This window comes from Sphaerodactylus townsendi, linkage group LG06, assembly GCF_021028975.2.
Source record: "Sphaerodactylus townsendi isolate TG3544 linkage group LG06, MPM_Stown_v2.3, whole genome shotgun sequence".
Taxonomy (NCBI): Eukaryota; Metazoa; Chordata; class Lepidosauria; order Squamata; family Sphaerodactylidae; genus Sphaerodactylus; species Sphaerodactylus townsendi.
The window spans coordinates 104,224,142-104,245,276 of NC_059430.1; the positions used below are offsets into that span (position 1 = coordinate 104,224,142).

The 21,135-nt window shown below is 44.4% G+C and overlaps 1 protein-coding gene across 1 annotated transcript; it reads right to left on the bottom strand.

Annotated features, from left to right (window-relative positions):
• Positions 1-1,537: 1,537 nt before the first annotated feature.
• On the bottom strand, positions 1,538-20,935 carry FCN3 (ficolin 3). The gene is made up of 9 exons (XM_048500938.1): positions 20,910-20,935; positions 20,651-20,826; positions 18,359-18,481; positions 13,616-13,660; positions 11,527-11,562; positions 10,553-10,680; positions 8,313-8,442; positions 3,710-3,844; positions 1,538-1,850 (listed from the first exon to the last, which is right to left on the bottom strand). Exons 2-9 carry the CDS (start codon positions 20,739-20,741, stop codon positions 1,609-1,611), a joined length of 930 nt encoding a protein of 309 aa, XP_048356895.1. The 5' UTR covers positions 20,742-20,826; positions 20,910-20,935; the 3' UTR covers positions 1,538-1,608.
• Positions 20,936-21,135: the final 200 nt, after the last annotated feature.

Genomic DNA, 21,135 nt, shown 5'->3' on the forward strand with positions numbered 1-21,135 from the left:
TGGTTAGAGCAGAGCCACAACTGGCCTACATTCTACTTTAGGATCAAAAACCTCTTGTAGGTTGGAAAGGCTTCCTCCAATGTAAGTGGCTCTGTGCCTCTAGTTTTGTCTCCCAATGGATGCAATGTCTGGAGGCCACAGAGGAAACAAAGAACAAAAGAATCCCACTTTGTGGCTTCTGCTAGGCACCCTCCCCATTTGTCCAGGAGTTTGCATAGTAACTCTCATTCCTTTTTGTTTAAAAAAGAATGAAAGAAATTCTGGCTGCTCCCTCTGGTGCATATGCAATAGGTGATGTTGGAAGAGAGCCATGCATAGGAAGAAGGAAAATAAAACCAGGATCCAGTAGCACCTTCAAGATCAGCAATATGTATTCCAGCGTAAGCTTTCATAAAAGAGTTATCGGGTGCATGTAGTAGCACACATGACTATTTGCTTCTGAAGAAATGAGCTCTGACGCACCAAAGCTTCTACAAGAATAAATTGTTAGTGTTTAAAGGGGATGCCTTGTTTTATTTTGCTGCTTCACACTAAACATCACTACCCATCTGGGAAAGGAGGAAGCAGTAATATGGGAAGGAGCCAAGCAAGAAAAACATGCTCCCCTTTATGCTTTGGCATCATTCTGGTGTTCGGCAGGATGGCTATGTATCTACTGCAGCTACCCCATCCTAAGCATCAGTGGGCCCTCGCCAGGGCCAGGCGTAACGTGTTTTCCCCAGCTCTTCTACAGGGCCGGTTTGGCAATTCTCTGATAGAGTGTGTCCATACTGTCCAACTCTTATCAAAAAACTGGAACATATTTTGCTCAGCTGCCCAAAATACAAGTTTTTTAGGGATGCTTTATTACTAGGGACCATACGTAACTGTTCTCCAAAAGCAAGCATTGTAAAACTACTGAATAGTAATGATCCTATGATGCTAGGGAAAACAGCCCAATTTCTAAGCAGTGGTGCAGTAGTTAAGAGCAGGTGCACTCTAATCTAGGGAACCGGGTTTGATTTTTCCGCTGCCACTTGAGCTGTGGAGGCTTATCTGGGGAACTAGTTTAGCCTGTGCACTCCTACACATGCCAGCTGGGTGACCTTGGGCTAGTTGCAGCTTTTCAGAGCTCTCTCAGTCCCACCCACCTCACAGGGTGTTTGTTGTTGTGGGGGGGGGGAAGGGAAAGGAGATTGTAAGGCCCTTTGATTCTCCTTACAGGAGAGAAAGGGGGGATATAAATCCAAACTCCTCTTCCTCTTGCTCTTCTTATTGCATGTCCTGATGGTAAGAGGTGTCTAACCTCTTTTGTCTTGATTTGTTTGTGATTCCCTGCTGTGATTTTTCAGATATTCATGCCTAATAAAGGTTATGTTGTTCTGTTAATATGGGAAGAAGGGAAAGAATAGGGGAACAATGGCCACAGTTAGGGGATGGGAGAAAGGAAATGCAGCAGATGGCCCTGAGATCACTCCATGCCTGGTAGCTCACAAGATCCCTACAGCTGCCTCTGCTCAAAAAATACTGGAAAATAAATCACAATACACCCAACAGATCAGTCTTTTAAAACTTTGTTTATTTTGGTTTTCCCATAGGGCCAATACGGATTCTCACGGTAGTGTGTATTTAGCGCATTTTCATCTCTGTGCGCTTGTAGGAAGTGCCAACGCCTTTGCCACTTATCCAATCGATGCCGTAGTTTTGTCCCTTCCTAACACCAATCGGATAGCCCCCATTCAGGTTGGCTCTATAGCAGTTTTCATACCACCAGGCTCCGTGCACAGTTACAGCACAGTTTTGTGTCCCCTTATCGTTGTCATTGTCGTGGGTGGAAAAGGGCAGCCCGTGATGAAAAGTCATGGAATCACCTGCAAAACACAGGGACAGAAATGTGAGATCTAATTTTTTTCAAAAAATAAAACAGTGTCCCACTTCTCCAAAATGGATCAAAACATCTTGCAATAAAATCCATAAAAATTAAGCATAACATCATCAATTTTCTTTTTTTTTAAAAAAAAAACCCAGAACAAATGCTGCAGTTTCAGTTGAATAGAAAAGGAAAGTGTTGCCTGGAGAACTTATTCTATCAAATGCCTTTTCTATCAAAGGCACAGTTTTTCATGTTCTGCAGAATGATTCAAAGGAGGGAGAATTCTGGACATCTTCTGGAAGGCTGCTCCTCAGCATTGCAACCAAGCTGGAGAAACTGGTTGTGGTGGGTTTTCCGGGCTGTGTGGCTGTGGTCTGGTAGATCTTGTTCCGAACGTTTTGCCTGCATCTGTGGCTGGCATCTTCAGAGTGATACACCTCTGAAGATGCCAGCCACAGATGCAAGCGAAACGTTAGGAACAAGATCTACCAGACCATGGCCACACAGCCCGGAAAACCCACCACAACCAGTTGAATCCAGCTGCGAAAGCCTTCGACAATGCTGGAGAAAGATTGGGGTCTTCACTGACACCAATTTCAATGGGTAAAGCAAAAGAATAATCAACAAAGGTCTATGCTGATCAGCTTACAACTGCATTCACCCCTCCTCCATTTTACCTTGACAATAGCTATCCTCCGAGGTAGATTAGGCCAAGAATGTTTAACTGGCCTAGGGTCACCCAGTGAGCTTCCATACCTAAAAGGCGATCTGAACCTGGTCTTCCAGATCCTAGTCCAAAACTATGCTATCTGAGGTGACTTGATGAAAGACACCGAAGATGGTACTGACTTACGAGACTGGGTGCATTGATTGACAGTTCCATTATTTTCTAGTCAAAATTCGCTCCATGATTTAAAACCATCAAAAAAACACCCATTCTAGAGCACTGTATCTGGTAAACGTGTCTGCACATAACCTAAGGATTGCGTTTACATCCCCATGGTTCCAAACAATACCATCGGCTGTTCTTACTGGGCGGTATTTTTGAATTCCATTATCTCATCTTCTTGATGCATGCGAGAATTCAGTTGTCAAAAATCTCCCCAATGGCATTCAAGATTGTCCATTTTAAGCAGAGTTCAGGAACAAATGTATCGTTAAGATTATCCCGGGCAATCTTGCTTCAGATGTTGATAAATGGATATACTTGCTGTCTGATACTGGCCCTTATATGTCCTACAGAGTAACTCTCTTTGCATTGGTAGCAGGACAGATTAGAGCCAAAGAGTCACAGAGTCTGTAAAGAAAGCACCTACACTGAGTGGCTGAAAATGATTTAACAAAAAAAGATTGTATTTCAACATAAATATTTCAACGTTAAATCTTGTTATAAGAACATAAGAAAGAGCCTGCTGGATTAGACCAGAGTCCATCTAGTCCAGCACTACTCGCAGTGGCCCACCAGGTGCCTTTGGGAGCTCACATGCAGGATGTGAAAGCAATGGCCTTCTGCTGCTGCTGCTCCCGAGCACCTGATCTGCTAAGGCATTTGCAATCTCAGATCAAGGTGGATCAAGATTGGTAGCCATAGATCGACTTCTCCTCCATAAATCTGTGTCCAAGCCCCTTTTAAAGCTAATAAGTTTTATTCTCTCTCTCTCTCTCTCTCTGTACTGTGAGGTCCTTTGGTCAATAAAATTTTACTGTATTAACCACTACACCATGCTGGTGAAGAAATGGCAGCATTTGTTGCAGTTCTGTTATTCAACTGCACTTTGCTGACTTGGTATTGCTGCAATCTCCATGTTCAGCTATTTGATCTTTTTCTAAACAAATCCATCTGGAAACATCCCTCACCTGCTGAACCACTCAGGAACTGCCTCAGAACAAGCTGATAGTTTTCCTCTTCGCCCCTGAGTTGGAATGATTTATAATGAGCAAAGGTTTTCATGTCGTCAAAGTCCACCAAGTCCACACGGAGCTCTGAGTTCCCTAAGAAAGAGAAAAAGAATAAGAGTTGGATTTATATTCCCCCTTTCGCTTCTGTAAGGAGACTCAAAGGAGCTTACAAACTAATTTCCCTTCCCCCCCCTCACAACAAACACTCTGTGAGGTAGGTGGGGCTGAGAGAGCTCTGAAGAACTGTGACTAGCCTAAGGTCACTCAGCTGGCGTGTGTTGGAGTGCACAGGCTAATCTGAATTCCCCAGGTAAGCCTTCACAGCTCAAGCGGCAGAGCAGGGAATCAGATCCGGTTTCTTCAGATTAGAGTGCACCTGCTCTTAACCATTATGCCACTGCTGCTCTCCACATAACAGAACTTTACAGCACACTGTTAACTCTGCTCTAAGTATAAATGTGAATATGTAGTAGAAGAAATATTCTAATTTTATCCCAAAATCACAGAGTGAGGTTCATGACTTCACTGATAATTAGCTTTTTTTCCTTCACTGAACTCTAGGTGGCTTGCATAGGATTCCTAGGCCCTCTTCCCACTGGACACACATCACCAACTGATATGTTTAGTTTCAGCACAGGCGGCTGATCCTGCATTGATCTCAGGGGTGGGCTAGATGGCCTGTAGGGTCCCTTCAAACTCTATGACCCTAGAGTCAGCAGGCTTAGAAGACTGTGAGCCAAGATAGGGCTGTAAAGGTCAGAACCAAATTTAGCCCCCAAACCAACTGGTAACATCATAAAGATAACTGAGTCCATTGAAAGCAGTTGAAAAGTGGAGCTGGATGCTACTGTTGGAACTGCTGGAAGCGGAAGGTTCTGGTCTGTTGACCAAACAAAGCAACAAGGGTTTGTTCTTAGCATATATACCAAGCCCAGCCAATGTTTCACTCCTTTTATGCTTAGTTAAAGACACAGGCTCACTTTCCAACTCCGTCTTGGGAAATGCTGAGAGATTTGGGGGCAGCAGAGATTTGGGGAAGGTAGAGTTTGGGGAGCGAAGGGAGCTCAGGAGGTGTGAGATATGGACCCCCCTCCCCCCAGTTACCGCCAGGAAAATAAACAAAATATTTTCCTGAAGTCAGGTTGCCTGGCTACACTGGCTCCATGCCCGGACGCGGAGACTTGTATGGTTTGGAAGCCTCCATAAGGCTCATAGAGAATGCTTATGTATGCTTGTGCCAATGATATATGGTTTCCCTCTTGTTTATGCCTTTCTAGGATGTAATAAAAGCCCCTTTTAAGTTGAATTTATGATGTGCCCGCAGTTTAGGATGTTAGTTTAGTTAGGTTGTTCAGTTAGTTTAAGGTTTTGTTATTGTTAGATTTAAAGAAAGCCATGCCAATAAGAGAGTATCTGTAAAGTCTTGCCCATAGAAGTATAAGTACGTAATGTGTTTATCCTTTAAGGTTTCCCTAACGTTTAAGTTTAGAAATGTTTATTTCTTTTGAAATTTGTTACTGATGCCAGCCAAAGCAACAGTGTGGCCAGAAAGAGTTGAAAATTATTAAGGAGACAAAGGAAGTTACTCCTGGAATTTAGTTTGGACCAACACCCAGGCTAAATCCCATCTTCACCAAACAAAAGGGCCTTTTGACCCCAACAGAAGCATGTCACCCTGTTTTGCTTTATTGGACCTGTTCAGAAGTTTTACTCTCTCAGGGATCCCAGAAGCTCATTGGACTGTTCCACATCCTTTACTTTCCAGGATCAAGACCATTCATTGGATCTATTTCAAACTCTGTCTCTGTCTATACCCTCCCAAAGGGAAACTCACCCTTCAGGCAAGAAGGTGCAAGCTTTTCTTCTGGGATTTGATTTCATCAGCATGTGCAAACGGATTGTTTTCTCCCTTTGGCGTTCTAGGAAATTTTCTCTGTATTAGATGGAAGGAGACCGCCCCCTTCCTGGTTTTTGCACTATGGAGCTGGGACTGCCCTACACCCCCTTTCTGGGTTACTGGGGAAATGTATAAAAGGGCTGATGCACACCCATGTGGGGGTTCTTTTAGCTGAGCTGTGCCAAGAAATCACTTGCCAATAAAGAACCTCCCTGCTTTTGAAGAAACTCTGGTCTCCTGCACCTTTCCTCCTTGCCTTGCTGCCATGAGCTGAAATCACTTGAAATCACTCCTAGAAATCACTTTATGTTACCGGGGTCGCGGTAACACCCTCTCAAAATCTGCTGTTTCCTCTTGGGGAACAGATTTTTGTAGCCAGGATATCAGTTATAATTCAAGGAGAACATCAGGCCTCAACTGCAGATTGGCAACCTTAGCTAAGAATCTTGGTGAGGCTTGAACAAAGAGTTTACAATACTACCTTCCCCCTAACCTGTCTTTCTTCAAAACAAATAGATTCAGCTGCTACATCTCGCCTTGCACAGCAAAACCAGGATCTTGTTATCCCACCCCAAAACTGAGAATGCCCATGACCATAGCCCCTAGTTCAAAGACTTTTAGCTTGAACCTGGAATTGTAGGGTCTCAGGCTGGGATCTCTAGTCCAAATGGTAGAAGAAGCATTTGGATTTATATCCCATCTTTCTCTCCTGTAAGGAGACTCAAGGTGGCTTCCAAGCTCCTTTCCCTTTCTCTCCCCACAACAGACACCTTGTGAGGCAGGTGGGGCTGGGAGAGTTCTGGAAGAACTGCGACTAGCCCAAGGTCACACCCAGCAGGTTTCATGTAGAGGAGCAGGGAATCAAACCCAGCTCACCAGGTAAGAATCCACCGCTCTTAATTACTACACCACGCTGGCTGTGGTATCATTTGGTCGAATCAGATGGGCTCAGGAGAAAGGCAGCCATGTCAATATTTTTAAAGAAAATAAATCAATAAAATCTTATGCTGAAACAAAATCTTGCTTGCCTTCAAGGTGCCAAAAGAGGCTCATTAACTTTTCCTGCATCTGATAGTCATTCTGGACAGCCTTTTTTAGCCGATTGTAGCAGAATAAGGCAAATGTCCAGTGGCTCCTTAAAGAGTAACATCATTAATTTCAATAGGAACTCTGGAACTTGCATTTGATGCTACAAAACCTCTTCGTTTTGTAGCACTGACATACGTTCTTTTATTTGGGTGGTTGTTATATGAAAAGACTTTGCCTAAAAGTTTTCAAACTGAGATACGGGATCACAGGATTTTTCAAATCTTAGGAGCAGGAAGCGGGAGGAGTCAGTAAGGATGCTGCCGCTGTTCTTGTTAAGAGTAGAAAACAACCAAGCCGTAGATCTCCCTCGCCTCCCTGAGGTTCATGAAGTTATTGCAGGTTCCATAACATCAAGCTGCCTTCAACGCAACTGGACCCCTGTCGTTAATCAGACAGTTTTCTTTAAAAGATGGCCATTTTTGAATAGTGAAAAGTATCCTGAGCTACTATTTCCTGCTCGGCATGTTACCAAGTTTTGATCTGTTCCAGAAACAGGACTAGGAAGAGCACCAGAAACGAAGCTGTCAGCTAATCAATACAGATAAAAATCCTATTACATAAATCCTTAAAAAAAATCTTTTCCCGTGTCTTCTGGAGGATGCATAAGCCTCTTGGTCTGGTCTACCCTGACTGACAGCAAGCTCCAGAGCCTCAGGCAGAGGTCTTTCCAGTCGTGGGATTCAAATAACTTAACAACCGATTGATTACAAGCACCATTTTAACAACCAGTTCTGCCAAAGTGGTGCGAACCTGCTGAATCCAACCACTGGGTCTTTCATATGACCTGATCCTTTGAACTGGAAATACCAGGGATTGATCCCAAGATGTTTCCAATGCAAAGCAGATGCTTTACCACTGAGTTATGGTGCCAACCTGCCCATTTATTTATTTAGATTAAACAGCTGCAGCGAAGCGAAGAAGAGTTTTGATTTATATCCCCCCCCCCTTTCTCCTCTGCAGGAGGACTAAAAGGCTTCTTTACAATCTCCTTGCCCTTCCCCCCTCACAACAAACACCCTGTGAGGTAGGTGGGGCTGAGAGAGCTCCAAGAAGCTGTGACTAGCCCAAGGTCACCCAGCTGGCATGTGTGGGAGTGTACAGGCTAATCTGAATTCCCCAGATAAGCCTCCACTACTCAGGTGGCAGAGCTGGGGTCCAAACCCAGCTCCTCCAGATTGGTATTTACGGCAAGCCTCTTAACCTCCTACGCCACCGCTGCTCGCGCCATATATTTAGGATAAGATTACTGGCGATATCCCACCTTTCTCCCAGCACTAGCAGGATCCAGGGTGGGGAACGTATTATATAAAGAAGAAGAGACATCACCATGCAAATAAAGCCCACAGCCATAACTTACAAGTTCTGCCTCATAAGTTTTGTTTTTTAATACGTGTTTTATAGCCTACCCAGAATTCCCCCTAGGGTAGTAGATTCCTGCCTCGCCTCTTTTCCAGCAGTAGGGCAGCAGCGAAAAGCACAGGAGAGCAGATTCATATGAGAGAGGGGGCTGCCAGGATGTCTGTTACCACGGCTGATGAGATTTCCCCAATTTGAAAAAAATACAGATACCCTGACCTTCACTTGTGAGCTGATGAATGTTGTCATTGCCCAACCAGAATTCTGACAGCTCGTTTCCAAAGCCTCTCTTGTAGTCGCTCCAGGTTCGGTAGAAATCAACAGACCCATCTACCCGTCTCTGAAAGACCTGTGCCGCACATGGTAGTCGGTGTACGGGAAAATGTGCTTCGGCGGCAGCCAGCCCAGCGACCCAAAGTGGGTCATGGAATTGTGGCCTCTTCGGCCACTGATTCAGTTGGCGACGCCATGAAATACGGTAGCGCCACCAGGTGATCGATGCCCCCACCATAGTTCCGGAGCAGGGCAATGCCACCGCCGCCAGGACTCCTTTGTGCAGGGCTATGGCCCCTTCTGCACATGCAGAATAATACACTTTCAATCCACTTTCGATGCACTTTGCAGCTGGATTTTACTGTGCGAAATAGCAAAATCCACTTGCAAACAATTGTGAAAGTGGATTGAAAGTGCATTATTCTGCATGTGCGGAAGTGGCCTGAGTGGATGGTGATTGGTGGTTTTATTGACCCCCCCCCCCTCTAGTTTGACATTTAATCCATACAGGCATTTTGTTAATATGATTGTATTAACGGGGTCTTACTTTAAGTGAATACAATCCTGGTTTGGGGATTATAACGGGCTAACCATTTGATTCACCAGCTTGAGGCAGATGTCAGTGAAATCGGCTTATTTGATTAGGCAGGCGGCAATTTCTCTTTTTCAGACGCAATGAAAAATGAGACTTGCAGAATCTAGTTCTGCGATAAGCTACTGAGGGGAGAGCCAAGGGCTGCAGTGGGGAGACAGAAAGGGCCTGGCCACACCTCTTCTCTCCAAGTATTTTTCTTATTTAAAAGACAGCTTGTGGTGTTAGTTTCCTTTTTATTGAAAGCAACAGCAAGCTTATTTTAAGAAAAGGAACATTTCTGGTTTAAAAAATAATAGCCGCTTATTAAAAATAATGAACTACTATGTCTGTGAATAGGGCAAGGTACTTGAAGGAATGAAATCTAAAAGTTTGGGGATCCTAAAGCAGGAGTAGCCAACCTCTTATGGCTAAGCACTGGAATCTCTCCGACCAGGATGTAACTTCTGTCTTCCTCCTTCTCACCCTCCATACAAACCAGCTTGGTTCAGGTCTGGTCTCCCCTGGAGACACTGGCAAGGAAGGCTACAGTCCCAGGGAAATCTAACCCACCTGGAGCACAATTCCCCCATGAACAAGTAGCACACTGTGGAATAATCTGAGGGCCTTTCCCCACTTACCTTAAGCCCCGCGCTACTTGAGGAGAGTAGCGCGGGGTTCCCCGGCACTCCCCACGACAGGGGCGGCAACAGCGCAGATGCCCTGACGCTGCCGCTGTCGCTCCCCCTCAGCGCGTGGCATCCCAGGCGCTCTTCTCAACAGCGGGGTTGTGGGGATGCCTGGGCGTGCGCCTGGGATGCCACACGCTGAGAGCAGCGCACGGCATAGGGGGGATAGAAGAGGGTGGGGAAAGGCCCTCAGATAGCACCGAATGTAAGAACAGCACAACACCAGGTTGCAAACAGCCTAGCAATCTGTTTGACCCTGGAAGGGATCCAAGGAGAGCTCAGAGAACAAAGTCTCCTCCAGGGAAAAATACCATGCAGTGTTATTCCACAGGTCTGCCTGTCCCACACGTACTTGTTAGTTCCCCACTGGACATGTAGTTGCTGAGCACACTGGGCCCAACTTTGATGGGTCTGTCACATGTCACATTTTATCTTGAAATGGCCTTAGTGAGGCTGCTGTTTTTCCCACTGGGGGCTCCAGGTGCACTAATAGGACACAAAAAGGTCTTCCCAACAGGAACTGGATCTAAATCGGACCCTGCACACCTGGAAACTGAGTTCCCAGCAATTCACAAGTGCACGTCTGACAAACAGTCTTCAGAGCAGACCAGAGTTGACTCATGACCTGAGGACTCAGAAAGTCACTTCCTCTGAATATGGAGCCACCATTCTAGTAATTGATGGATGGATCCAGTCATCCTAGCCTCTTTCTAGAAACATCTAAAGTATCAGCTATCACTGGCAGCATTCCGTGAGGCAATTGTTTGTTATACCTTTCTTTTGTCCATCCTGAATTGATTACCTCTTACCTGTCAATTACCTATCTAGTATGAGAGAGGGAGGGGAAAGTTCTCTTCTTGCTTTCTCTACCATATGCATAATTTTATCAACACAGATTTCCCCCTTGAAGGATCTACTGCTCTTACCAGCCATCCCCCTCCATCTGTATCCATATCACAGAAGATCCTCAGTGGCCGGCAGTCCTGCAGACGGATTGTGTACCAGCCGCTCAAGAAGTTGCCTTTGCTCAATAGCTCCATGCAGTTCCTTGGTGCTGTAACCAAAACAGAATTTGGTCCTCGAGTGAAATATGACAAATTACAAAGGTAAATTTACAAAGGTAAAACTCAAATGCAGCAGGGAAAAGGAAGCACTGAGAGCAAACAGAACGTTTGACATTTAAGAGCTACTGTGGTTAGAATGTTGGACTAGAATTTGAGAGACCAAGGTAAAAATCCCTACCCTGCCATGGAAACACACAGACTGACCTTGGGCAAGTCACGCTCTCAGCCTTAATACAAGTCAACAGTGAGATGCAGCAGCCAAAATAGCCAATGCGATTCTGGGCTGGATCAACTGCATTTCTGTAGTCAGCTACAAGGGGTAGCACTACTCAACAAAGTGTGGTTTAAAAATTCAGACATCAAAACAAACCACAGTTTGTACCAACTGTGGTTAGCAAACCACCTGCAAACTCAAGTTTGGAATCCCAGTCTAGCACCTACCAATACACTTTAGTTTGCATTTGATTGTTGCAACCAAGGTTTAATCCAAGCACAGTTTATTAAGATACAACTTTTATAAGACTTCCACATTTATGAATCTTGGTTGATGCTTTTGAGGCATCAAGAAAAAACTTGCTTGCAGTGTATGTTGCTGGAATTTTATCAATAGCTCAGCTGTGCTTCTTACTGGGAAATGCTCAACCATACATAAAGAATTACAAAGCAGTGGAGTTTCAAAGCCTGCATCATCCTTTGAAAAAGGATGATTGGATCAGGTTTTGAAAATTCACTAATGGACTGTTGCTTCCTATCTCTACAGTTCTGAGGTGCAGATAATTAGAATGGGTATAGACATTTGAGAGTTGTTTTCCTACCAAAGCAATAAAGAAGCTTACCACTTTGGCAGCCAGCTGTAAAGTCCATCGGGTCTCCTAGGATTTGAAGAAGATGAACTTGTTAAAATCAAATTGTAATGTGAACATTCATCATGTCGATCTTGGTTAGGCAAAAGGTACAGAAATTGTGGGTTCCTTGTTTATGTGTGCAAGTAAATTTACATTGCAAAGACCACTAACAGTTTCACTGCCGTGGTTTCTCCCCAAAGGAGCCTGGGAAATGATCTACATTTATTATCAGCTACAATCTCTGTTACAGATCCTAACTGCCTACCCCATAGTTCCCAGAATTCCCTGGGAAGAGGGAACATTTAACTCTACAGCATACACTGCCAGTGTGGTATAATGATTAGATCAGGATCTGGGAGAACTCGTTTCTCTCTTCTGCAGGAATTACCGTCCGTATGTGGCCTTGGGCCAATCATTGTCTCTCTGCCTAACCTACCTCACAGGGTTATGGTTAGCATGCAGAAGAGGAAGAACAATATTATGAGCTGCTTTGATCCCTGCTGGGAAGAAAAGCAAGGCATAAATATCTAAATACATATTGTTTTTGCTATAGCAGGCAGACAAGTATTCCCTCCCTCCAAACTAAGGGTATGCAAAAAAAAAATTCAGAAAAAGTCAGATCCAAGTGTACTGGGTCTGAACATTTCCAGGGAATTCCTGAAAATCCCCAAATTCTATACTGGTATGGGTTTCCCCCCTTCTCTCCCACAATAATTTCGGGGGGAGGGGGGTTGGCCCTATTACAGACTGTGGAAAATCTTTCTGGGACTCTGGAGGAGCTGTTTTTTTATTATTATTATTTTTAATTTAAGAGGCATCAAATTTGCAGCATAGCTGCTGGTGACTCTCCTTAAAAATCTCACAAGTTTGCTAAAGATTTTATGAAACAATGGGGTAGACAGGGCACTCACTTTGAGGGGGCCCATTAAATTGGACCTCTGATCCAATCTTTATCCCACTTACTTTTCCCCCTTAAGAAGAACACAAACATATTTGTGTTGAGGATGCAGCAACGGTAAGCATTCCCATTTATGAATGCACTATACCAGTAGCTATACTGAACATTTGGTGCCTCTACCTCAAAACACCCCCCCCCTCCCAGAGCCCCAGAAAGACAACCCATAACCAAGTACTTACCTTGCTGGGTCTGAAGTGCAGATGACTAGGAAAGGCAATAGCAAACCATCCTGTAAATGTAATCTGTCTAGGAAACTTCATGATGTGATGTCACCCATGGGTCAGTAATGACCTGGCACTTGCACAGGGGGCTACCTTTACCTTTATAGTGGAGCTGAAGCAGAGGCGTAGCTCCAAGGGGGAATTCCGGGGGCGTTGCAGGGCGGGAGCGGAGGATGCACCAGTGCACCGGGCACTTTTCCCCCTTGCTATGCCTCTGGATGAAAGGAGAGGGTTTAAATTCTAAAGCCCTGCAGAACCAGGGGTATATCTGTAGAAAATGGCACCCATGGTCCAGCTTTAAATGGCAGGCTTCGAGCCTATTGTTTAAAGCTCTGTCTAGCCAGGATGAGCTCAGTGTTGGACTGAGCAGTCGCTCTGCTTGGCTCCAGCTTTATACTGCTGGCTGCACTCCCCAAACTCCACCTCCACACGTCTGAGCTCAGCACTGAACAGGCACTCCTGTTCCATGTGGAGTTTGGGGGACCAGCAAGCTCAGTTGAATGCTGAGTTCAGCCTTGCTGGGTTCAGTGTTCAACAATGCACCCTGCCTCCAATCTCCATGTGGAACACATTGTGGGGTGCAGCGCAACTCAACACTGCAAGCTCATGCCCCACCTTGCCCCACCCTAAATACACCTCTGTGCAGAACCTGGTTCAAATGTATTGCAGGGTCCCCCTCCCCCCTTTAAGTAGTGTTTTCTTCCCTTTCTGCTATTGCAGCTGGTGATCCCAAAAAAGCTGGGGTTAGGGGGGAATGTTTTTTCAGGACTGCCATTTTTCCAGCTAAAAAAATTAGCAGATACCAGTAAGGTATTTTTTAGCTATTTTTTCAGCTTGGCTTTTTTGAATACACATTCCCAGCCCAAACGTCGTTTCTAAAGGAAAGCTTATGTATGGTTACCTGGTTCCCCTTTTGGTCCTTGTTTGCCAGGAGGTCCCAAATCTCCTAAATGGAAAATGGAATGTGAACAACACTGAAAACTTAAGGGAAAGGCGTCCTGTGAGAAAGAGGAAGAAAAGTTCCATGGGAATGTCAACTCAATGCATGGCAGCTGTGAAAAAGGCAAACTCTATGCTGGGGATAATTATGAAAGGAATTGATAATAAAACGGCAAAGATTGTCATGCCCTTATATAAAGCAGTGGTGCGACCGCACTTGGAGTACTGTGTTCAATTCTGGTCGCCACATCTCAAAAAGGATATCGAAGAGATAGAAAAATTGCAGAGAAGGGCAACGAGGATGATTGAAGGACTGGAGCACTTTCCCTATGAGGAGAGGGAGACGTCTGAGGGAGGATACGTCTGAGACGTCTCTTTAGTTTGGAGAGGAGACGTCTGAGGGAGGATATGATTGAAGTCTATGAAATTATGCATGGGGTAGAAAATGTAGACAGAGAGAAATTTTTCTCTCTTTCTCACAATACTAGAACCAGGGGGCATTCATTGAAAATGCTGGGGGGAAGAATTAGGACTAATAAAAGGAAACACTTCTTCACACAACGTGTGATTGGTGTTTGGAATATGCTGCCACAGGAGGTGGTGATGGCCACTAATCTGGATAGCTTTAAAAGGGGCTTGGACAGATTTATGGAGGAGAAGTCGATCTATGGCTACCAATCTTGATCCTCTTTGATCTGAGATTGCAAATGCCTTAACAGACCAGGTGATCGGGAGCGACAGCCTCAGAAGGCCATTGCTTTCACATCCTGCATGTGAGCTCCCAAAGGCACCTGGTGGGCTACTGCGAGTAGCAGAGTGCTGGACTAGATGGACTCTGGTCTGATCCAGCTGGCTTGTTCTTATGTTCTTAAACACATGTCTATTCTGGCAGACCTAGTTATAACAAATCCGATAAGATAAAGCATCCTATTTCTCTCACTCAAAAATCAGAGGATTATACTAAGTATAATATGACTTCTGATATTAAATGTCCACTCTGGTCTGGCATTGTGTGTGGTTGGCTCTGGAATTTGCACCAATCGCTCCTGCACTCAAACAGAAAAGAGGCTGCTCGCTGTATCTCTGCATGCATTTAGCCTCCAGTAGGGTGGGTATGCCCACTGTGGCCTGTAGCAGATGGGACAGAATCATTAATCACTCTCACTGCAAAGATGGTACAGAATACTCAAAGGAGTCTGCCCACTGCATTCCAGCATGACTCACTGTTCTGATTTCTACTGTGTCCAATCAGCCTTCAATGGGGTGACCACGTCTGCTGTGTCTCTGCGTTGGAAGTAACTGCATCAATAGCCATTAAATGCAATGCAATATAGAATGTGTAGCCCTTAAAGGAGGCCTCGCAGGAGTGCATCCGTGCATGAATTACTGTTGTGGAGTTTGCCATCTTCCCTATGTCAAGAACAAAAGGTGTGCTCAGAGCACTGATGAAGAGTGTCATCATGCCCCTGGATTTTTCAGTGATGAGACTCTGTATTCAGATGATTGCTTTATCATGAAACAGCATCAGGGAACAACATTTAGACCTCTATTGCCAGAACTAAAGTTTTAGTGCCCAAAACATCTTCCATTATACCCCACATCATGCCCCACCATGTCACACCATGTCACCTGCCCTGAACACCAGTTCCCAAGGGGGTGGGTGGACATCCTGTAGTCCCACGATCCAGAGACAGCACGACCTTCACTTAGGTCAAAACAACCCACACTCCCCAGTGCTATGGAGGGCAGCAGCTTGCAGGTGTCTAACAAGCAGATGAGACTTTGCCTGGGAAACAAAACTAAAGCAAAAGCAGACATGTGGGAGGGAGGGAGGATCCCACGTCCCGGTCGGGAGACATGGCAGGATCGAACCAGAACTGAGCAGATCATGACATAGAGAAACTCAGGGGGTGGAAAACCCAACTGTCACACTGAACTTTTGCCATTGTAAGCATGAAGGATGCCTCTGATTGTACTTTAAGGAAAAAGCTGGCCTCATCTATCAAGAAACCACGCGGAAAAGAACATGTCAACCAACAGGAAAGCAAATCACTGAAAAAATCACATCCTGTATAGTTTCACATCTGAAATGCTATGTCTGTACCAGCTGTGTCCTGGTACCTATTACATAATGCACAAATACACCTCAGTTCAATCAATGACTGGTTCATAAAAAACAACCCCGTTGCAGCTTTTTGCATTCAGTATGGAACATTTTGTTCATCCCATTGCTCCATTATACGTATCCTCTCCCACAAATACAGCCTGGATCTAAACCATTTTCTAGCTCAAGGTTGTTATGTTTGTGAAGTGTAAGGTGGGACTACATATCTTCCAGCATTTTTGTAAAGTTGTTCTATGGGGGCTTTGGAACACAAGCATATTTGTTTTGAGGATGCAGCATCGGTAAGCATTCGTATGAATGAGAGATCATAGCTCTAATGCCAAATGCTGGATCTGGCACAACGGCTTCTTCTGCACTAGGCATTTCTTTCACCTTGTCTCCCAGTCTGCAGAAGCGATTTGGGAAGTGTTCAGATAATATCCTGTTCCTCCACCCCTTCACCATCCATGGTCTCCCTCCTCTGACATTTTGTTTTTGGAATTTTGATCTGCTATTCCTGTAAATACCAAACTCAAATCAAGCTTTTCTGCAGTGTACAAAGGAGGGTGGAAATTTCCATCTCTCTCTGCCATCATCCAGTGTCATTTACCTCCCTTTTCCCTGCTGCCCACCAAAGGTTTTGGGCTATTTTAAAGAAATTGGTAGTAGGTTTATAATTATAATAATGTAGGGATATATCTACCACTGATTTATTTTTTTTAAGGCAGACTGGATTGTTGTGGCAGCAAAGAGAAAATGGGGAAAGAAGAATTACCCAGCATGTGGTGCTCTATTGTTGATGTAAGACAAGAGCACAATAAAGAATCATCTCCATGTGAACTGCAGCCAGGGATCCTTTCAACAGAGTCACGTCATGCTTCCTGCTGTCAGGCATCAACATATCCCACTGAATGGCTGCAGTGTCTCTGGATGACTGACATTTCATCAATCTTTGTTAACCCTGTACTTTCCAGGTATTGGGCACTGGAAGCATAAAGCAATGGGCATATGCCATGCTGACTTGAAATTGGTGCATTTGTGTGTCACAAGACATCACCTTTTTTGAGATCAGGATTTCTGTTTGGCCTGACTTGGTATTTATGGTGGTCACTTCCACACTAAAGTTCTCACTGAGGTCTTATTTATATCTGCAGGAGAGTAAAGTGGGGATTAGGCAATCAAATGAGGAGGGGGTAGTGTGGATTAATGGATTTATGTATTTTATCATCCACCTTTCCTCTTGAAACTAAAGGAGGTTTGCAGAATTATCCAACAATAATGTAAAGAACAATACGCTCAATAAACAATTTAATGCCATTGAAAAATTTTCATACACACTTACATCTATTGTTCTATTCTCTTTATAAAAAGTACCCCCATGGACAATACTGTTGTACATATGCTGCTTAAAAAAAGCAAGACCCTGGAAGCCATTCCCCCAGGTGGGGGTCACAACAGATATGGACACTGTTTGCAGAGTGGTACCTTCAGAAGGTTTTCCTCAGGTGAGTGAAGCTGCTATTAGCAGGAGAGGTGGTCCTGCAGATATGCAGATTCTAGGCCTTAAAGGAATTTTATAGGTAATTACCTGACCCTCAAATCTAACACAGAAACTAACAGAGTGACCATTGTGACTGCAGGTGAAGGCTCGTAGTTTCACATTTTGGAATACTTTCTTAAGTTAAGCTCCTTGCAAACAGAAAACCAGTCCTACAAGCAAAGAATCTTTCTGCCTGCAGAGCTAGATTTCTAGTTGTGGGGAGTCTGGTATGAAAAAGATCATTGAAAGCCATCATGAGCAGTCCGACAGTGGTGCCTTCCATTCTACCACCTTCATATTTGACTGTCTCATTTTTTGGCATGTCTAAATCAGGTTTCAGTTTGTACATCGAATAAGGTAGCTAAATACCGAGAGGAAAGATTGGACTGTGCCACATCAGAGTGCAGGTGGAGGTTCATATTTTGGGATCTCTCTCTCCATTAAAACAAATTCCCTGTAAACAGAAAACTAGCACAGCAAGGAACCAGAGGGAGTAGAATCTCTGCTAATTTTCTATCTGCAGGGAACTTTGTAAATGTGAAGTTAGAACAGCCCCACCTACAGTCTATTCTGCCACCTCACTCTCCTGCATGAGTGAATCAGTCCTGAATGCACATACATATTTGCTTCAGTTTATTATTTTTAAATATAGTTATAGACCAGCAGAGTAACACATTCAAACAAATAAGACTGCACGGCAATAGTACAATAAAATCGTGTAGCTAATAGACTTGCCAACCAAAACCTTCAAGCATTGTAGCGAAACTTTGCTACTGTATATGAAACTGTGTCATTCTTATCAGCACGCGGATAGTTTATCACAAAGTCATCAGGATGTCCAAGTGCCCAAGGGCTCTGTGCAGCAAAGTTGAAATTAACCAACTCCTATCATCCCTGTACCACCCATGGTAAAGTAAAATATGAGCAAGTGTTTCCATGTACATCTATATTAAGTGTTCATGAATGATGCTGACCGCTGCCACCCAGGTGGAGGTCAGCCACAGCACTTCAAGGATGCCCTTCCCCTTGAAGAAAGGTTTATGGCTCTGCTTCTTTCATACCTTTTTGTCCTGCTATGCCAGGGGCCCCTTTCTCTCCAGGGATTCCAGCTGCTCCGGGAACTCCAGGACACCCCTGGAGGATGGCAAGCTTCTCCTGACCAGAAAGACCCACAAGCTTCACTTCTGTGTGAACAGAAAGCAACACTTTTGAAGCAGAAGATTCCACTCCCTGCCGCGAAAGAGATGCATTCAAGATCCACCCAACACCCGTCCTTCTCTCCAAGGTGAGGCTGTGTCTGAGACTAGAGACACCTCTTGAGCCACTGGGTGCTGTGGAACACCTGCTGTGTTCTGCATGCTCCTGAAATAGCCTTACTTCCAGTGGTGGGATCCAAAAATTTTAGTAACAGGTTCCCATGGTGGTGGGATTCAAACAGTGGTGTAGCGCCAATGGGGCTGAGTGGTGGGATCCAAAAATTTTAGTAACAGGTTCCCATGGTGGTGGGATTCAAACAGTGGTGTAGCGCCAATGGGGCTGAGTGGTGGGATCCAAAAATTTTAGTAACAGGTTCCCATGGTGGTGGGATTCAAACAGTGGTGTAGCGCCAATGGAACAGGGGCATGGCCTGGCATTCTGGGGGCGGGGCATTAATAATTTCTCTGTTACTGTAAAAAACTCTTACTGTAAAAAAAAAGTTCCTAATTTCCAGCTGGTATCTTTCTGTCCATAATTTCAACTCATTATAGCAAGTCCTATCGTCTACTGCCAACAGAAACAACTACTTCTCCTCTAATTGACTGCCTGTCAAATACTTAATACTTTCAAATACTTAATTTTGTTTCTAGAAATCAAAAGAAGGATACTTTCCTTAAACAAGGAACTTTACCATATTACTAAAACATGTTTTTAAAACAGCCCAACAGGGAGAATTATCCCGTTTTCTACCTTCGCTAACCAGCCACAAAGGAAACAACAGGACTTTATGATTTTTGGACCTAATGGAATTTCTAACAGAAAAGCAGACCCAATTAGTAACCCCCTCTCGGCACACACAAATAATTAGTAACCCACTCTTGGGAACTGGTGAGAACCTGCTGGATCCCACCTCTGCTTACTTCCCAGCAGGCAATAAAGAGAAGGGGAAAGAGAAGAGATGCAGGGGAGCCACGCGTAAGGTAAAAAAAGTATTTATTCCTTGCTTTTAACTCAGTGTTGGTAGGCAATTTGAGGAGTCCGTAAACTGGGTTAGGGGATTGCTTGACATATTACAAACCTCCTTATATTCTTTCCCCACATATATGTCTCCAGCAGGTCCCACTGGCAGATGTTCTGGGAGTTTCATTCTTGGAACGTAATTTCCAGGAGCTCATGGGTTTGCATCTGTTAAAAAATAACTGGCTGTCCTACCATGTCAAAACTGTCTCTATGGCCCCTTCTGCACATGCAGAATAATGCACTTTCAATCCACGTTCACAATTGTTTGCAAGTGGATTTTGCTATTCCGCACAGTAAAATACAGCTGCAAAGTGCAGTGAAAGTGGATTGAAAGTGCATTACTCTGCATGTGTGGAAGGGACCTATGACTTTCCTTAAAGGGGCCTGGGAATATAGATCCATATTCAGCCCTTAGAACAACACATGCTTTTAGATCAGCTGGGAAACCACCTCAGAAGTCAAGACAAAGTTCATCCACTAGGACAAAAGAATGGCTCTGCTGGATCAGACCTTCCTACTCCAATATCTTGTTTCCCAAGATAATAATGAGGAGGAGGAAGAGGAAGAGAAAGAGGAGGAGGAGAAGGAGAAGAAGGAGAAGAAGGAGGAGGAGAGGAAGAAGAAGAGGAGGAGGAGGAAGAGGAAGAAGAAGAAGAGGAAGAAGAGGAAGAAGAGGAAGAGGAAGAGGAAGAAGAAGAAGAAGAAGAAGAAGAAGAAGAAGAAGAAGAAGAAGAAGAAGAAGAAGAAGAAGAAGAAGAAGACAACGACTCGAGGTTTAAGGAGACTTAAACTTACAAACTCCTTTCCCTTCCTCTCCCCATATCAGACTCCTTGTGAAGTTGAGAGAGTTCTGAAGAACTGTGACTAGTCCAAGGTTACCCTGCAGCAATGTAGGAGTGCGGAAACACATCTGGTTCACCAGTTAAGCCAGTGCCACTCAGGTGGAGGAGCAGAGAATCATACCTGGTTCTCCAGATTAGAATCAACCTGCTCTTAAGCACTACACCATGCTGGCTCCTGAGCATAGAAGTTCCATTAGCTGTCATCCTCAATAACTATTAGACAGACCCATCTTCCTTGAATTTGTCTTGCCTGACAGATCTCAAATTACTGCATGAGAATCAACTGTCTCCTACCTGGGCAGGTGTTGGGATCTTCAGTTGCCATGGCCCAGAAAGATAGCCAAAGCAAGGCTGCAGAAATCTTCAGAGGGACGTGAGGATTCATCTTTGTCCCTTTTTTGCGACCACCGGTCTTTGTCCTCACAGTCTTTATAAATTCAATAGAAGCAATGCCTTTGCAAAAAGCTTATCTGCGGAAAGCGAATGAAATATTTTTCCCACCATTGTTACATCAGTCACAAATGCAACTAGAATAATCTCCAAAGATACTGACCATTTCCTGGAAAACATCTGCTGAAGTGGGTCAGAACTGGGTGAACTGAGTCTTTGCCTCATCCCCTAAATAGCACAACATGTCCCCGATGTAAGGGTTAAATGGGTGTTTTCTAGGATGGAATTTGGTCTTATCCAGATAAGGAGTTGCAGGGAAGGATTTTGATTGCTATTGTTGGAACCCGTTCAAGCCTTTTTGGGTCAGCTTCAGCTCTTGACATGCTTAG